The sequence below is a fragment of the Gossypium hirsutum genome, chromosome A11 (genome assembly GCF_007990345.1).
Source record: "Gossypium hirsutum isolate 1008001.06 chromosome A11, Gossypium_hirsutum_v2.1, whole genome shotgun sequence".
Taxonomy (NCBI): Eukaryota; Viridiplantae; Streptophyta; class Magnoliopsida; order Malvales; family Malvaceae; genus Gossypium; species Gossypium hirsutum.
This window is the reverse complement of record NC_053434.1, coordinates 114076153-114091905: the sequence shown is the minus strand read 5'-3', so window position 1 is coordinate 114091905 and position 15753 is coordinate 114076153. Positions and strand designations below refer to the sequence as shown.

The window sequence follows — 15753 nt, the reverse complement described above, 5'->3', positions numbered from 1 at the left end:
CTCGACCGCTCCAAATCACCGCCATGGCCGGTGGCCGGCGTCACGCGACGGAGTTCCCGGTCTGCGCAGTTGAAGCATATTCAGAGGGCCTGAACTTTTGAAAGGGGAATCGAGGAGAAAACAAGACCTTTGGCCCCTCTCGAGCTGAATCCGACGACGGCAAAGGACCATCGCCGGCCAGTCCAAGGGCCGATTCAGGTATTCTTTTCTTTCTCTTTTTTGATTTTTAATTACTTTAGAATAGATTTGCAAAGAAAAAAACAAAATAAGATCAAACAAATAAGAGAAAACCAAGAAGAATAGCAAGGATTCAACCTTTTAAAATTTCTATTCCCTTTTGATTTCTGATGTGGGTTTTACAAAAAAAGAAAAAATCCCCCTGAATCCCGTGATGAAGCCCCCCTTTTATCCCCCGAAAATGATACAATAAAATGTTATTTTCTCCCCTTGGTCTCTGCTTTGCGTGTTCTTTCATTTGCAGGGAGTTAGAGGGCAGGTGAGGGAGTTGGTGGTGGCGTGGGACAAGGCGATGGCAGAGGGATGGGACCGATTAGGTTTTCTTTCTTTCTCTATTTTTTGTTTATTTTGGGCTGGTAGAAATGGGTTTGGGTTAATTGGGTTCTTGTTTTGTGTTGAATTGGGCCTCGGGCAAAATGGCCTGTAACAATGGTGATCATCCAAAAACTGTTGCCCATAATTTCTTCTCTCTGATACTTGGTTTCCATCTCTAGAGTCAATGCAGTACAGCTGAGCATGTTTCCCTGCTTTTGCTAGCAGTTTCAGAGTTTTTCCGGGGTCTACATTACCCGAAACACGAGTGATACCGTTTGGATCAATGGAGAAAGTAGCGCCTGTAAGAAGAACAACAAAGAATCTGCATCACGGGACTATATATACATAAGTACATATATATCATATCAGTCGTCAATGGAGATCATATTCGGAATACCTGGAATTCCCTTGAGGACTTTGATCATGGTATTCTCCCAACCTGGAGTTTGAATATCGACTCTGAGGATGAAACTCTGCAAACAACCAAAAGAAAAGAATTAAACTAAAGTAATGAACACTTGAAAAGATAAAACTAAGAAGAAAAAAAACGAAGATTTGGTGTTACAGTGAATTGAGATGATCCAGAGTCCATTGAAATTTTTTGAATAAATTTCTTGACCAGATATGAAAAAGGATAACGTTTACAAGGAGATAAATAGCAGATATGGTTTGTATAGATAGCTTTTTAAGCAAATCAATGATTTGGGATTCAAATAAGGCATGTTTTGTAATATCTTTAACAATAACTACTAACATATGGAGATATGGTAATAAATCAATTTGTAAGAATCTTACCATATAGGCATATGATGCTTGGGATATCCCTTTCCTTCCCATACATTAAAATGGAAAATTTTACCTTCAAGCAATCATATAATTGAATCGAGAACGGACATGAAATGCAACATAAAAGAAACAATTTCATATTTATGCAACAAAACTTTGCGTGTACAGTCGCATCACTCGCACTCGCACTCGCAACGATATACAGAAAACAGAAAACATAAAAATGGCACCCCACATCAGTTAGCTGACCTAGAGCTGCCTTTATTTGGTTTTACTAAGGATTTGCAGAAAGAAGAAAAAGGTCCTTTGAGCTCATCTGGAAGAGGGAGTGAAATAGGGAGTGCCAAAGGGTGAGTTTCGTTCTTGTTTCTCACAGAAAATGAATGTGCCAGTGCTGCTGGTTGCTGCTTGTTAAGCCCTTCGAGGATAAATGATAATGCCCCAAATGTGAGACAGCTCTGTAGAAGTGTCTGTGGTGTACCTGCAAAACCATTTCAATGAAAAAAATAAGGTTCAAATGGAACCCTGGAAGCAACGATTGAAGCTTAAGATTCTCGTACCAGGGAAACATAGAGCAAGTCCAGTGCAACATCCAGCTATGCCAGCATTAATAACTGCAGAGAAAGACAGTGTAGCCGTATATCAACATACCAATCATGAAAAAAGGGCGGTGCTGCTGTGTTTTTTACAAGGCATACCGTCATCTTTTCCCCGCAGCCTCTTTAAAAAGCAAACGACCAAACTGTGTACGCCCGACAAAACTGCAAATGTCTGTAAAAGGGAAAATTAGATATATAAGAGAAGCTAGAGATTTGTTCACTCGAGGGGGAAAACTACAATTTAATCACATTGTTCTCAATCATGAGATTCTCATACCTTGGCATGAGAACCTGCCACCACAAAGGAGCTTTTGAAGTCCTTCTTCTTAATCAATCCTGAACCTGCAACAAATGCATAATGGGAAATTTAAAGAAAGCGTAGACCTGATTTCTAAGCAGACAAATCAGCTGCATCAAAATGTTAATTAAAAGCCCCGAACCTGCCGAGAATGATTGCTCAGTGACTATAGGTTAAGCGGCCTAACCTTGAATTGCCACCAAAAGAAATAAATTCAGGGCATTAAACATGCACTATGCAGCAACCTAGAACACGAAAAAAAGCCTACAATCCGACTTCTCAGTCATCTAAAGCTCACATACAAAATATTCACATCTCTTCAAGGTCCAAAGTTCCAGTAAGTAATTTTCAAGCTTAAAGACAGAGGGCCATAGATAGGGCTGTAAATAAAGAGTGTTTGAACAAACGGATCCTTATTCATAGTCATTTATTTATTTTTAAGCTTGTTTTGTTTTTATTCGTTAAGAATTTCAAAATTGCCTTTGTGTTCATTTATTTAAAATTAAGTGTATTATGTCCTGTTCGTGGATATTAAACAAGTATATTTATGAACATATAATTGATCATATTTATGAATGATAAAAAGAAATGTTCATGAATAATAAACAAACAAACCTTCAATAAACATATTTCTTACCTTTTATAAAAGATTATTTATATAATAATCAAACAATAAATGAGTTCTAAACGAGGTTTATATAATTTATTAAACGAACTTCAATCAAACATAAACAAGCTCAGGGGCGTAGCCAGGGGGGGCTGGCATGGCCCCGGCCCCCCCTAAATGGAAAATTTTATTTTAGGCCCTTAAAATTTTTTAAAAATTTTAAATTAGTAAAGGTAAAATTGCACTTTAGCCCTCCTAAAATTATAAAAATTCAATTTAATCCTTTATAAATTATAAAAATATAAACTATAAAAAATTAAAATTTTATCCGTCCCCCCTAACAAAATTTTCTAGCTTCGCCCCTGAACAAGCTTATCCTGAACATGATTGAATTGAACATGCATTATTCATATTTGGTTCCTTAAACAAACACGCTTCAAAATCCAGTTCATATTCTATTATTTGGCTTAAGAAACGAATAGAAATCGAACTATTTATGAATTATTAAGGTTGTTTCACTTACATCCCTAACCATCGATGAACCGCAGTCACTGCTATGCAAATTCGGATGCTTTGTTTTAAGGAACTTATCCTATCTAAATTACAATTTAAGATGCTGAAAATTCCATTTTTCAACGTTATGACCATCTCATCCACTCAACTGGCTACCATTTTCCCGTAACCACATTAAACTTCCACTTCCAAGTTTCATATTATATGTTTAGTGCGTAATAATATGATAAAATTCTCCTACAACAAAGCCAAAATTTTAAAGAGAAACGCAATGATTCTGTATTCAAAGTTCCATTTACGAATAATATCAATCACCGAGAATTTTTTTTTCAAAAGAATAGAGATATGAGGCATCAAGTTAGAGAGGAAAAAAAAAAAAGATACCGTAACCGAAGATGGAGCCCATTAAGGCACCAGCGGCGGAGTCTCCTGGGAATTTGAAGAGACATACGGCGGGAGGATTGAAAATATGAAGATTTGGGGTTATAGCTTTTGAAGAATTAGGATCAGGGCTAGGGTTTGTTTCAACGTCAGTTTCAGTGGAAGAGCTTGATGAATCCGAAGCAGCCATTGTTGTTCAAAAATACTTGCTTCTTTCTATGCTTTGGCTTTCTTTGAACGGGAAAAAGGAAATGCCCGATGTTTAATTTTGCATTTATCAATACGGCATCGTTTGCCTCCCTTATTTGATTTTTGGGTAAACTGCTTCCAAGGTCACTAAACTATTAGTGAGTTTATGTTTTGGCCACTCAACTTCAAACAGTTACAAAATAGTCACTTGACTATCCGAAGCTTTCATATAAGTCACTAGGTTGTTAAAATCATTATTGTATGGCCTTCCCTATTCGTATTGTTTGAATCAATCGAAAACTCCCATTCCTTTTTTTGTCTACAGTTTAATTTTTTCATAACTGTCAATTTGAATTGGATGATGGAGTTTTCCTTTCGTTAATGATTAATTAGTTATTCTGTTGCAAATACATAAAAGAGAGTTTATTCTGAAAAAACAAACCAATATAAGACCACTCACATAAAACAAGCACATACCATATGTTATATGCCTACTCCTAGCCAAACCTAAGGACCACTCCTCGTGGTCAACTCTCAGTGCAATTCCTTAAGAAAACCCTTTAAGAGAATTCATCGGACTCTAAGTTGTACGAGGGTCAATCCCTCAATGCAACTCCTCAAGAAGCAAATAGGGAAACAAATGGGATGCATGGTTGGTTTCCTTTATATCTTTGATCGTCATCTGCTTCTTTCTAGCAAATGCCTTTACTCTCCTAAGCGCCTCCCTCCCATGGAAACATCGGTTGGTTTTTATTTCTCATTTATGTCTTCTTCTTATTTTTTTATATTGGTTTGTATTGTTTTATCGGTTTTTTTTAAATTCGTTTCAGGCGAGTGAACAAAAAACGGAGCAAGTGAAGACTATTAGTACACCAACAATATTGAGAAAATTAGAGAAGCAACTACAAGGCCGAGCAACAATGTCACCGGACCATTCGAAGCAATCTCCGATTACATCGGATCTTTAATCTCCAACATCGAAACTTTCCACACATACTGGTAATCAGAGCAATTCATCTTTCCCCCTTCCCCTTTTCAAGTACAAAGAAGGTAGCGCGAGGTCGCCATGAAAATTCTTCAAGGAAGCTCCGAGCCTCTCTCTGGATACCAAAGCCGTCGTTTAAAAAATAGCAAAGCCTTAAGCCTCAAGAGATCCGTATGAATGCCTCTATATTATTTGTGAACCAATGCAAAGATGAGGTGGACGATAACGATAAAAAAATAGCAATCACCAAGCGTAATTGCAAGACTCATAAGATTGGAATCATTATCGAATTTGAATCCCGAACCGAATGGAAAAGCTAAAAATGAAAAAAAATATAGGAAGCAATTATATAATTTAACCTAAAATTTTCATTTGAAATGATGATTTAATATGCCATGTCAGCTTAAGTTACACCGTTAATAACAATTAACGGCTTAAAGACTAAAATATTACAGCACTATAAAATAATGTAACATTTTAAATATAAATGACTAAAATGTAACATTAGTCAAAAAAAAGTGACTATTTTAACAGTTTACCCAAAATTAAATAAAAATAATATATTTTAAAGCCTAAGTAAAAAAAGGATGTACTGTATATACATATATAAAATTACATCAAAGAAGGACGTAAAGATACGCTTCATGTTCTTTTACTATGTTTCTAAACGTCCTTTTTATCGATCTGTAATTTCAATTTTTCAACAAATCCTTCTTTCTTTTTAGATCTTGGCTTGGACAAATTCCTATTAATTTGATCTCCAGTTCTTTTTTTTTTTTCTGAAAATCCTCGGCAAGATCTTCACTGGCCTGCTGCTGAAGCTGTACGCTGCTGAATACGACGGCGCCGGTTAGTCTTTGATTGGTTTTACGTTCCTTTTCGTTGGGACACTTTAAGGTTTTTGCTTATTTGGGAGAATGGTTGTTTTGGGTCTTGAAAAAGAGTAGTTTTTAGTAAAAAAACTGAAGCTAAGCTGGTGCTAAGGAAATTGAATTTGGATTAGTTGATTGAAATTCAGTTAATGGGTGGTTATACTTATATTTTGAATCTGAACTGTTTTAGTGGAATTTAGATTGGTTTTGGATTGAAAGAGTTTAAGTTTGTGGAAATTTGTTGGAATGGAATTGAATTTTGATTGTTCTAGTGTGCTGGAAGCTTGTTTTGATTTTTAGTCTATGTATTATAGTTATGTTGCAAAGACTGAATGCTTAAGATTTTGATAAAAAGAAGGAAGAAAATCAGATTCTTTTCAATTTCAATTATGTTATATGTGATCTTTAAATCATCATACTCGTAACTGTTTTAGTTGGAAGTTACTTTATCAATGCAGTTGTACTTTTCCTGGCAGGTTTGCTTGTGAGATCACTCTTTAAGTAGTAGACATAGACATATTATTGAAAACCATGGGGACTGAAAACCCTGGTCGTCCGAATTTTCCCATGAGACCTCCCCCTGGCCCTTTTGCTTCTGCTCCGCCAACTATGACTCCTTTTTCATCATCTAGACCTACCCCACCAAGTGCTTACCCAACTATGACTCCTTTCTCATCAGCTGGACCTAGACCACTAGCTCGTTTTGGCGATCAATCAGTACCACCTCCACCCGTAACATCTGTTCCACCTGCTGGGGGACCTTATCAGCAATTTCCAACATCACCGTCTCCTTCAACAGCTCAAGCCCCCCCCATACGTGCACCACCCCAGGGGCAGCCACCATTTCAACCTCGTGCAAGTCAAGTATCTGCTTCATCTGTTTCTTTCCCTCCACAATCACAAGTACCACCAGTGCCAATGGGATCTTCACCACAATCTGTAAATTTTTCTCCATCTGGTGTGAATGTTCCTCAACCTCCAACAGGTTCATTGTTTGCAGGGCCTAGACCCAATATTCAGCCAACTTTCTCCCCTCCAGATTCATCTTATTCTGCTGCCAAATCCACTTTCCAGCCACCTTTTCCTGGATATCCAAGCAAGAAATCTGCAGTTTCACAAACACCTTCACCTTTTCCTGCTCAGCAAGGAAGTTTTATGCCTCCTCCACCAGCATCATCTTCTCCCTTTTCTAGTCAGCAAGGAAGTTATGCTCCTCCTCCACTAGTAGCTGCTTCCTTGGGCTACCAGTCAAGGGGCCAAATGCAGCATCCTAGCTCTGCACCTCCTATTGGTGGCATCCAAAGCTTGACAGAAGATTTTAGTTCACTCTCTCTTGCATCTTTACCTGGATCAATTGATCCTGGATGCGATCATAGAACACTTCCTAGGCCATTGGATGGTGATGTGGAGCCAAGTTCTTTCACCAAGATGTATCCTATGAACTGCAATCCCAGATACCTACGGCTTACTACAAGTGGCGTACCATCTTCTCAGTCTTTAGCTTCAAGATGGCATTTGACTCTTGGAGCTGTTGTCTGTCCTCTTGCAGAGGATCCTGAAGGGGTAAGTGTCTCAAGATTCAATTATAATTTCCTTTTTTAGATTTACAATAAGTGTATTTTGTTGAAGACTAATGTTTTTCCTGTCGATTACCTTTTTTCCTGTTCAGGAGGAACTGCCAGTCATTAATTATATTTCAACTGGCATTATTCGCTGTAGAAGGTGTCGCACATATGTGAATCCCTATGTCACTTTTACGGATGCTGGAAGAAAGTGGCGCTGCAACATCTGCGCTTTACTAAATGATGGTAAACTCACTTAATTTAGGAAGCAAAAATATGTCTCAATGGTTGAAACTTGAAAGTAAAATAGTTACTTAGTTGTGGCTAATGTGTACAAAATCTTTTCCATGCCGTAGGTTCTTTTATATGTTATCAGCACTCGTTTTCCTCTTTGGAATGTTCAATTCTATTGAAGTGCAATGAGCTCATGCTTCACTTATACTGACTTGCTTTAACAGTATGTCAGTTTTCCGCAAGCTTGCTTGTTTTGGCCATCTACCTCTACATTTACTTTGAACTATCTCAAATCGTTGTTAAAGTGCAAATGAAAATTTTATGTTTTCAATTGAGCTAATGTCAGTTGTAGAATGGAATTTAATATAGCATGTTAACTAACTGTTCTTTATTGCAATGTAATTTTGTTTTATTTTCAGTTGTATCCAATTGGTAATATTGTGTGGCAGAATTTGATTTTTTTGCCTGGTAATATTTGGAATTACAAAGTATTTGTGCTGATTTGATTCAACTTCCATGTTCAGTTCCTGGTGACTATTTTGCCAACTTGGATGCCACTGGCAGAAGAATTGATTTGGATCAGCGGCCTGAACTTCTAAAAGGCAGTGTGGAATTTGTTGCACCAACTGATTACATGAATCGGCCACCAATGCCGCCACTATATTTTTTTCTCATTGATGTTTCAATATCTGCAGTAAGAAGTGGCATGATTGGGGTAAGCACTTCCTTTAAAGAAGTTGATTATTTTCCATCTCGTATTGCAATGTGAATAAATCTTGATCAGGCTATTTTTTGGTGCACAATATCGGAGCTTTTCAGATATCCTACATAAAATGCTGGCTTGAGTTATCTAGTGTGTGAGTGTCATATATTTATCGCTATTTGATTGTGGTAGATGGGCTGGCTGTGGTCTCAAACATGTCTATGAAGTAAGGCCTGCAAGATTAGTTTGCCTTCTTATGGAATCAGTAAAGAGAAAAGAATTATGGAATTAGCCTTGCTGCTATCATTACAGGGTTTGTCCAACACTGTAAAACTTGTTTAGATATTTTGATCAGGCTGTTGTCTGTATTGCTGGGTCATAGTTGATTCAATAAATGCTTTTGTGTGCATAGGTTCTGCGCTGGCCTTGTGATGATAAAAAGTACTTTGATAGGCTATGCTGCTCTTTTCTTTGTCTCTCCTCATTATACACGCATGTTAATGGTTTCTGCTGACTTAGAACATATCTGTATAGGTTGTTGCTCAAACTATCCGTTCGTGTTTGGATGAGCTGCCTGGTTTCCCCAGAACACAGATTGGTTTTATTACTTATGACAGCACGATTCATTTTTACAACATGAAGGCAAGTAACTTTTGAAATCAGTAGAAAAGTTCTTCTGAGACGCCTCATATTTTCTCCATTTTAGCCCAATTTTCCTGAGTAACTTCTGGGTTTTCTTCTCTGCAGTCGTCTCTTGCACAGCCTCAAATGATGGTAGTTTCAGATCTGGATGATATATTTGTCCCATTGCCAGATGATCTTCTTGTCAACTTATCTGAATCAAGAACTGTTGTTGAAACATTCCTGGATAGCTTGCCGTCTATGTTTCAGGACAATGTGAATGTGGAATCTGCTTTTGGTCCTGCAGTTAAGGCAGCATTCATGGTTATGGTGTGTTTTTTTCTCCATCTTTGCTATTATGATCTTTTACAACAATGGGACACCTTTTAGTATCTTGCTGATGGTTGCATTTGATAATAGTTGTTTGACCATCGCTTTATTGCAGAGTCAACTCGGAGGTAAGTTGCTAATTTTCCAGAACACATTGCCTTCCCTGGGAGTTGGACGCTTGAAGTTGCGTGGAGATGATCTTCGTGCATATGGAACTGATAAGGAACATTTATTGCGATTGCCGGAAGGTTCCTTCTACAAGCAAATGGCAGCTGATCTTACAAAGTACCAGATAGGGGTTAATGTTTATGCTTTTAGTGATAAATACACTGACATAGCTTCCTTGGGTACAAAAATCCATATCCTCGTTTTGACTTTAGGCTTAAAAATAACATTGAAGTATAGAGGAACTTTTGATGATACTTCAAGTCTCCTTTTTGAATTTCAATGTAGGAACCCTGGCAAAGTATACTGGAGGTCAGGTATATTATTATCCGAACTTCCAATCAAGCATTCATGGTGAGAAATTGAGGCATGAATTAGCCAGAGATCTTACTAGGGAGACTGCCTGGGAAGCAGTTATGCGCATAAGATGTGGAAAAGGTTTTCTGATTCTCTTTATTTATTTGAATCCATTTGTAATACAATGCTATTAAGCCATGATCCCAATGCAGTTTGTTTAGATTATTGATTTTTTTTCTCCTCAATATATGTTGAAATGGGTGTGCATATAGAACCACTATTTATATATATTTTTGTTTTTTCCCCTACGATTTTGTGATTACAAAGCAGTTGATCCATTTCGTTGGTACTTACACCAGGAATTCGATGTACCTCTTATCATGGGAACTTTATGCTGAGATCCACAGATTTATTAGCACTTCCGACTGTAGATTGTGATAAAGCATATGCAGTGCAGTTATCCCTTGAGGAGACACTGCTCACAACTCAGACAGTATATTTCCAAGCTGTTCTACTGTATCCTTTAAGCGGGTTGTTTTACTGTATCAATGCTAATTTATTGGGTTATTTGCTTGTTTGCTGAAACTCGCGGGTTACTTTTGAAAGTGGAAAAGGATATGGGTTACTAATGATTCTTTGACAATTTAAAGATACACTGCATCCTGCGGAGAGAGGCGCATCAGAGTGCATACAGCAGCTGCCCCTGTTGTTACAGATCTAGGGGAGATGTACCGACAGGCTGACACTGGTGCCATCTTTTCTTTGTTTTGTAGATTAGGTAAAAGTTAACCAAGCCCTGTGCAAGAGATGCTTTTTGTTTTGGCCGATTTCAGTTTCAAAGGGTCCTTTTATTTTTCTAATCCACTGATGTTTTGCAGCAATTGAGAAAACATTGACCAATAAACTTGAAGATGCTAGAAATTCTTTGCAACTAAGGATTGTAAAAGCACTCAGAGAATACCGCAATCTCTATGCTGTGCAGCATCGCTTGGGATCTAGGATGATTTATCCAGATTCTCTAAAGTTCCTGTGTTCGTATGGATTGGCACTCTCTAAATCAGTACCTCTAAAAGGAGGATATGCTGATGCTCAACTTGATGAGCGTTGCGCAGCAGGTTTCACCATGATGGCATTGCCTGTTAAAAGGTTGTTGAAGCTTTTATACCCTAGCTTGATTCGAATTGATGAGTATCTTTTGAAGGTGAAGATCTTGAACCTTTGGATAAATTTCAATAAAGATGCAGATTTTGCGAACTGAACATCCCTTCTGTCTCATATTTGCAGCCATCTGCTCAAACTGAGGATTTCAAAAACATTATGAAGAGATTGCCTTTGGTTGCTGAAAGCCTAGATTCAAGAGGCCTCTATATATATGATGATGGCTTCCGCTTTGTTATATGGTTTGGTAGAATGCTTTCGCCTGATGTAGCTAAGAATTTACTCGGGGAAGATTTTGCAGCAGAATTATCAAAGGTACAATCTCTTGTTAATGAAGCTATTCTTGTGGCGACGAGGTTGTTAAATGGAATTTTACCGAATATGCTTTTCTTGTTTTGCTGGTTCCTTTGTATTTCTGAAGGATTAAGACCTTTTCTCAGCGTGCTGCGCCACGATGAGGTTGTACTTAATTCACCGGGTTCTTTTATGTTTCCTACTCAGGTTATCCTTACTGAGCATGATAATGAAATGTCAAGAAGGCTGATGAGGATATTGAAGAAACTAAGAGAGAGTGACCCATCATATTATCAACTTCCTTATCTTGTAAGACAAGGTGAACAACCCAAGGAAGGCTTGCTGCTTCTCGTAAATCTTATTGAGGACCAGATGGGTGGCACCAGTGGTTATGTTGATTGGATAATGCAAATACACCGGCAAGTCCAGCAAAACACATGATATTACAGGTAGTTTTAGAGGTTGCTAAATTTCATCCAGTCTCCTCAGCTTAAGCTCAACAACCACTCCTTGAATCCGGGATAGACATGAGAAGCAGTTTCTTCGAGTAAGCGGGAAACGGTATAGCTCTTTATTCACTCTAAATATTGGCCTCATATATGGTTGGGAGCTCCTTTTTCTGAAAAACATCAATTGAAAGGCACCGTAACTTGCTTTTGCTTCTCACAACTTCAAGTCCGTAGGGGTTCATCATCTTCCCGATCTATTCCCATCGCATGTCATAAATTGTTCATCAGTATTTAATCCGGGGGGTTCCCCTCAAATCTTGTGTTGAATACATTGAAAAGATTAACCTGAAGATTTTGAGTAGACCTTTTTATTCTTTTTGAAAATATTTTTATTACATGTATCAAAAACTAGGGGATTAGAGATTGCAATGCTTTCATGGGTAAAATGTACAACAGGTTAAATTTTTGTACGGGATAGTTAAACTTTTCCCACCAATTTTTGCCTTTTAAAAGAACAAAAAAAACTTTAGGGTTTTTGTTTATAGAGGTGACCAATTACCAAATGTTTCACAATGCCGGGCCGGGTTTGGGCCGGGCCCATACAAATTTTTAGGCTCGTCTACTAGGCCTGGCCCGGCCCGGCCCGAAATATGGGCCTAAAATTTTGCCCAAGCCCAGCCCGAAATAAAATTACTAAGCCCGAGCCCGGCCCGGCCCATATTAAAATTTTTTTATTTCATTAAATAAAAAAATTTAAAAATATAATAAATTAAATATATTTAAAAACATAAAAACAAATATTAAAACAAATAAAAATAATACTAAAACAATTCTTAAAACAATACACAAATTAATAATATAATAAAAAATTGTTATATTAAAAATTTAAAATAATTAAAAATAAAATAAAAAAATATATATTAATATATAATTCAGGCCGGGCCCAAGCCAAAAAACTCTTACCGAAGGCTCGGCCCGTTTTCTAAACGAGCCTCGTTTTTTTACCCAAGCCCATTTTTCGGGCCTATATTTTTACCCAAACCCTCCCATTTTTCGGGCGGGCCTTCAAGCCGGGCCGGGTCGCCCAGCCCATGATCAGCTCTATTTCACATACTTTGGAACTTTAAATGCTATGTTTTATTTTCTTATTTCTTGGTAAATAGTTAAATTCAACAAGTCTTTTAACACTAGTCCATTGTTGATATATAGTAATATTAATGATAAATTAAAGATTAATATAGTATATAATAATATTTTTCTTTTTGTTGTTTGAGACTTCTCGATATCCAATAATTATTGGATTATTCTCGATATTTGATAAGACAAAGTCAAGAATTTTACTTAGGGAGGGACCGGAGTAAAATTATAAAACTTTGAGAGGACCAAAGCTAAGAAAGATTGTGTTTACTTAAAAATTAAATTTTTTATTTTTTAGATGGGCCTAAATTTAAAAAAATTCATTTAATGAAAGATTTCTTTTTTAAAAATCACTTAATGAAAGACTTAAAATGCTTAAATTTAAGGTTTAACTTAATTAGATGACCTAAAATAGCAATTCTACCATCTGGCAACCCCAATAAAATGCAAAGCCAGACCAGGTCAAAACTCTAAATAGATAACAAAGCTCACTCAATATTGTTTTTCATCACCACATTTGGCATATAATATAAATCCAGCAGGCAAGTCTGAGTTTCTAACATTCATTAAAACAATTGCAGAACTGTCCACAATTTCACCACTAAAATTAATGTTGTACCTGTAAAGCCGCATGGACCAAAACAATTGCAAGTAACATCATATTCCAAACTCCTCTGTTACACTCAGCCGCGAAAGGCAAGCATCTGGCCACATCAAGAACCACGAACGACACGGGGTCTCCCACATAGCACCAGTGTTCCTGCCGTACAAGCCAATCCACATTGCACGTGAAAAATTGAGTGATGAAACCAGTTCACTTTCACACTTACAGGAATGAATACACTGCTGCACCTACCGAAACGCATATCCCATGTCTAGCCAACTTATTGCCACACAAAGACTTCAACCTTTGAAGGTGCCAACCCTGCTTGTACATGCACCGACCAATCAGCTTCGAAATAAAAGATTTAGTATGACGACTGATTTCCTGAACCACACCATCAGAGTTTAGACGACTGTATGAATATGCTCTTTCAGGTGTTGCAAAGACTCCCTCTATGGAAGCATGTCAAGTTGTCAACTTGACCTTTAATCTTTGTGCCTTCCTATTAAACTCGCTCCTCAATTCTTATAAATGTACCAGAAAATTAGCACTGATAGACTACAACTATTTTGTGACTAAATATATATAAAGACGTGAGATAAAAATGATAATTTCAATCCATAAATGAAGCCATAATATTCAACATTCATAAAGGTTCATACTTACTTGTACAACAAGCATAAACCAGCTACGTAAAATCTTTTAATTAAATTGTAAAAGGATCTCTTAACCCAATTACACCACATTTCAGAGTTAGAAAAATAGAAAAAAACGGACAGAAGCTCGTTCAGAAAACACCGAAAAAAGACATCTTGAATCGAATTTACTACTTAATAGAGTAAAATAGACCCAACCTGCAAAAACATTCTAATTTGCAATATCAAGCAAGTAAAATCGATGAAGTCGAACACCAAGCTAAGCATACAAATGCAAAAGTAAACAGATTCAGAAACCTGCAAAATTTAGCTCATGTCGCACCGAGCAAGGCCTCTGTATGATAGAAAACAACAACTAAAGACTGAAGCAAATTAGGTCATGTTTCCCACTAAGATTTTCTTTGAAGGGACAACCTTTATGGATTCAAAGTGAGAAACTGACAATCATTTCCAGGCTTCAAATTGTTATTATCAAAAGTGATTCGCCTGGCATCATTTCCAGGCTTCCGAGCGACACTATGGACCTGTCCTATGTTGACATCTATATAAGTGAGACATGAGCATTGATGCCCGTATTTGAGTCTGCATCCATCCACAGGCATGGTAATAGAGTAGCACATAGCCTAGCAATCATTAGAGTTTGAATTACAAACAAAATGCATGAAATTTTGGTCATTCTAACCCCTTTCAGCATGTTAACTACAGGTGAATCTAGAACTTCCTATTCAAATTCATTCATCAATGGTTGCCAAACCCAATTTAATCCTTCACTATATTATATGGTACTTCTAACTACAGATTTTTAGCATATATGATGTATAGAAATTCTGGTCAATATCAGAAATCTCAAATTGCATTGCTTTATTGAATAGAAAGAAAATCAAGTAGCAAGGCTATGGAAAGAGATAAAAATAAATAAATAAAGTCCAATTTCTACACAACAAGAATTGAACATCAGCATTCGTAACATAAAATAATACTTTTCAGCAAGCACCATATTAAACCCAAATTTTTCCCAATCGTTCTCATTTGACCAACTGTGAGTGCTCAAGGGAAATTATTTGATCAATGATTCCACAACCCATTTATAAAGAAATCAGCTGTTAAACTCGAAAAAAACGAAAGTCTCCTTTAGACATAGTCAACTACAAGTAATTAACATTTACCAGATAACGGAGTTGTAAAAAACCCAGAAAAAAATAGAAAAATGCAAAGAAAACAGAGAAAAATAACATTTACTACATTTACCAGCTACCGAAATTGTAAAAAACCCAGGAAAAATAGGAAAATGCAAAGAAAACATAGATTTATAAAAAAAACTAAAGAAAACCAAAGAAAGCAGAGAACAGAAACTAAAAGCACCCAGAAAAAAATCGTAAAGTTCAAAGAGAACAGAGGGAAAAAATTTTAAAAAAAATTTGGACCATTTCTCGATTTGTGCGTGTCATCCTTGCGCAGGGGCCATGCTAATCTTCTCTGTATCGTTCCAATTTTATCGGATGTCCCCAAAGGGACAACCTGTTGGAGCTGCTTCAGCTATATAAAAGGTTATGTTATTGTGTCGCTAAGCGATGTGGGATATTTAGTTGGATACCAACTAAATTATGGACCAGCCTACCTCACTCTGACTATCCCAATGTATGGGCTCAAAACAAAGGCCATGGGCTTATGGTCGTAGAGTGTGTCTCCTTTGTACAAATGTGGCCTTTTGTTGACTATGCAAGATTTGCGTTTGCTAAAATATGAACTAATAATTTGTTA

General features: G+C 37.0%; 3 protein-coding genes and 1 non-coding gene across 6 annotated transcripts; 1 reads left to right on the top strand and 3 right to left on the bottom strand.

Annotated features, from left to right (window-relative positions):
* Positions 1-246: 246 nt before the first annotated feature.
* On the bottom strand, positions 247-3971 carry LOC107955396 (chloroplastic import inner membrane translocase subunit TIM22-2). 2 transcript variants are annotated; one of them, XR_005904488.1, is made up of 6 exons: positions 3740-3946; positions 2215-2279; positions 2037-2109; positions 1899-1952; positions 950-1819; positions 247-851 (listed from the first exon to the last, which is right to left on the bottom strand). XR_005904488.1 is itself a non-coding variant. In XM_016891180.2 (5 exons), exons 1-5 carry the CDS (start codon positions 3924-3926, stop codon positions 1575-1577), a joined length of 624 nt encoding a protein of 207 aa, XP_016746669.1. In that variant the 5' UTR covers positions 3927-3971; the 3' UTR covers positions 247-1574. The 2 variants fall into 2 exon arrangements, 1 of the variants encoding a protein (XP_016746669.1); XM_016891180.2 differs by having other exon boundaries at positions 247-1819; positions 3740-3971.
* A 1560-nt stretch (positions 3972-5531) lies between these two features.
* LOC107886331 (protein transport protein Sec24-like At3g07100) lies at positions 5532-12032 on the top strand. Its single transcript, XM_016810238.2, has 13 exons — positions 5532-5759; positions 6259-7345; positions 7452-7590; positions 8103-8293; positions 8816-8923; positions 9029-9232; positions 9348-9579; positions 9686-9835; positions 10054-10210; positions 10345-10472; positions 10573-10895; positions 10979-11167; positions 11354-12032. The coding sequence occupies exons 2-13, from the start codon at positions 6314-6316 to the stop codon at positions 11585-11587; spliced, it is 3087 nt and encodes a 1028-aa protein (XP_016665727.1). The 5' UTR covers positions 5532-5759; positions 6259-6313; the 3' UTR covers positions 11588-12032.
* Positions 11806-15518, bottom strand: LOC107886317 (uncharacterized). 2 transcript variants are annotated; one of them, XM_016810219.2, is made up of 4 exons: positions 15417-15518; positions 13589-13720; positions 13352-13492; positions 11806-11940 (listed from the first exon to the last, which is right to left on the bottom strand). In XM_016810219.2, the coding sequence occupies exons 1-4, from the start codon at positions 15438-15440 to the stop codon at positions 11887-11889; spliced, it is 351 nt and encodes a 116-aa protein (XP_016665708.2). In that variant the 5' UTR covers positions 15441-15518; the 3' UTR covers positions 11806-11886. The 2 variants fall into 2 exon arrangements, with proteins under 2 accessions (XP_016665708.2, XP_016665714.2); XM_016810225.2 differs by having other exon boundaries at positions 13589-13657.
* On the bottom strand, positions 15405-15507 carry LOC121210540 (U6 spliceosomal RNA). Its single transcript, XR_005905658.1, has one exon. It is a non-coding gene; the product is annotated as a U6 spliceosomal RNA (small nuclear RNA).
* Positions 15519-15753: the final 235 nt, after the last annotated feature.

Excerpts from the sequence above, each read along its gene's own strand:
- LOC107955396 (XM_016891180.2), bottom strand. The coding sequence starts at position 3,926 with ATGGCTGCTTCGGATTCATCAAGCTCTTCCACTGAAACTGACGTTGAA. Across the intron at positions 2,280-3,739 it reads GGGCTCCATCTTCGGTTACG|GTTCAGGATTGATTAAGAAG; the intron begins GTATCTTTTTTT and ends CATTTGTTGCAG. Across the intron at positions 1,820-1,898 it reads ACTTGCTCTATGTTTCCCTG|GTACACCACAGACACTTCTA; the intron begins GTACGAGAATCT and ends ATGGTTTTGCAG.
- LOC107886331 (XM_016810238.2), top strand. The coding sequence starts at position 6,314 with ATGGGGACTGAAAACCCTGGTCGTCCGAATTTTCCCATGAGACCTCCC. Across the intron at positions 9,580-9,685 it reads CACTGACATAGCTTCCTTGG|GAACCCTGGCAAAGTATACT; the intron begins GTACAAAAATCC and ends ATTTCAATGTAG. Across the intron at positions 10,473-10,572 it reads TTCTTTGTTTTGTAGATTAG|CAATTGAGAAAACATTGACC; the intron begins GTAAAAGTTAAC and ends GATGTTTTGCAG.
- LOC107886317 (XM_016810219.2), bottom strand. The coding sequence starts at position 15,440 with ATGACACGCACAAATCGAGAAATG. Across the intron at positions 13,493-13,588 it reads GACATGGGATATGCGTTTCG|GAACACTGGTGCTATGTGGG; the intron begins GTAGGTGCAGCA and ends CTTGTACGGCAG. Across the intron at positions 11,941-13,351 it reads TGGTCCATGCGGCTTTACAG|GTTAATCTTTTCAATGTATT; the intron begins GTACAACATTAA and ends CAAAATCTTCAG.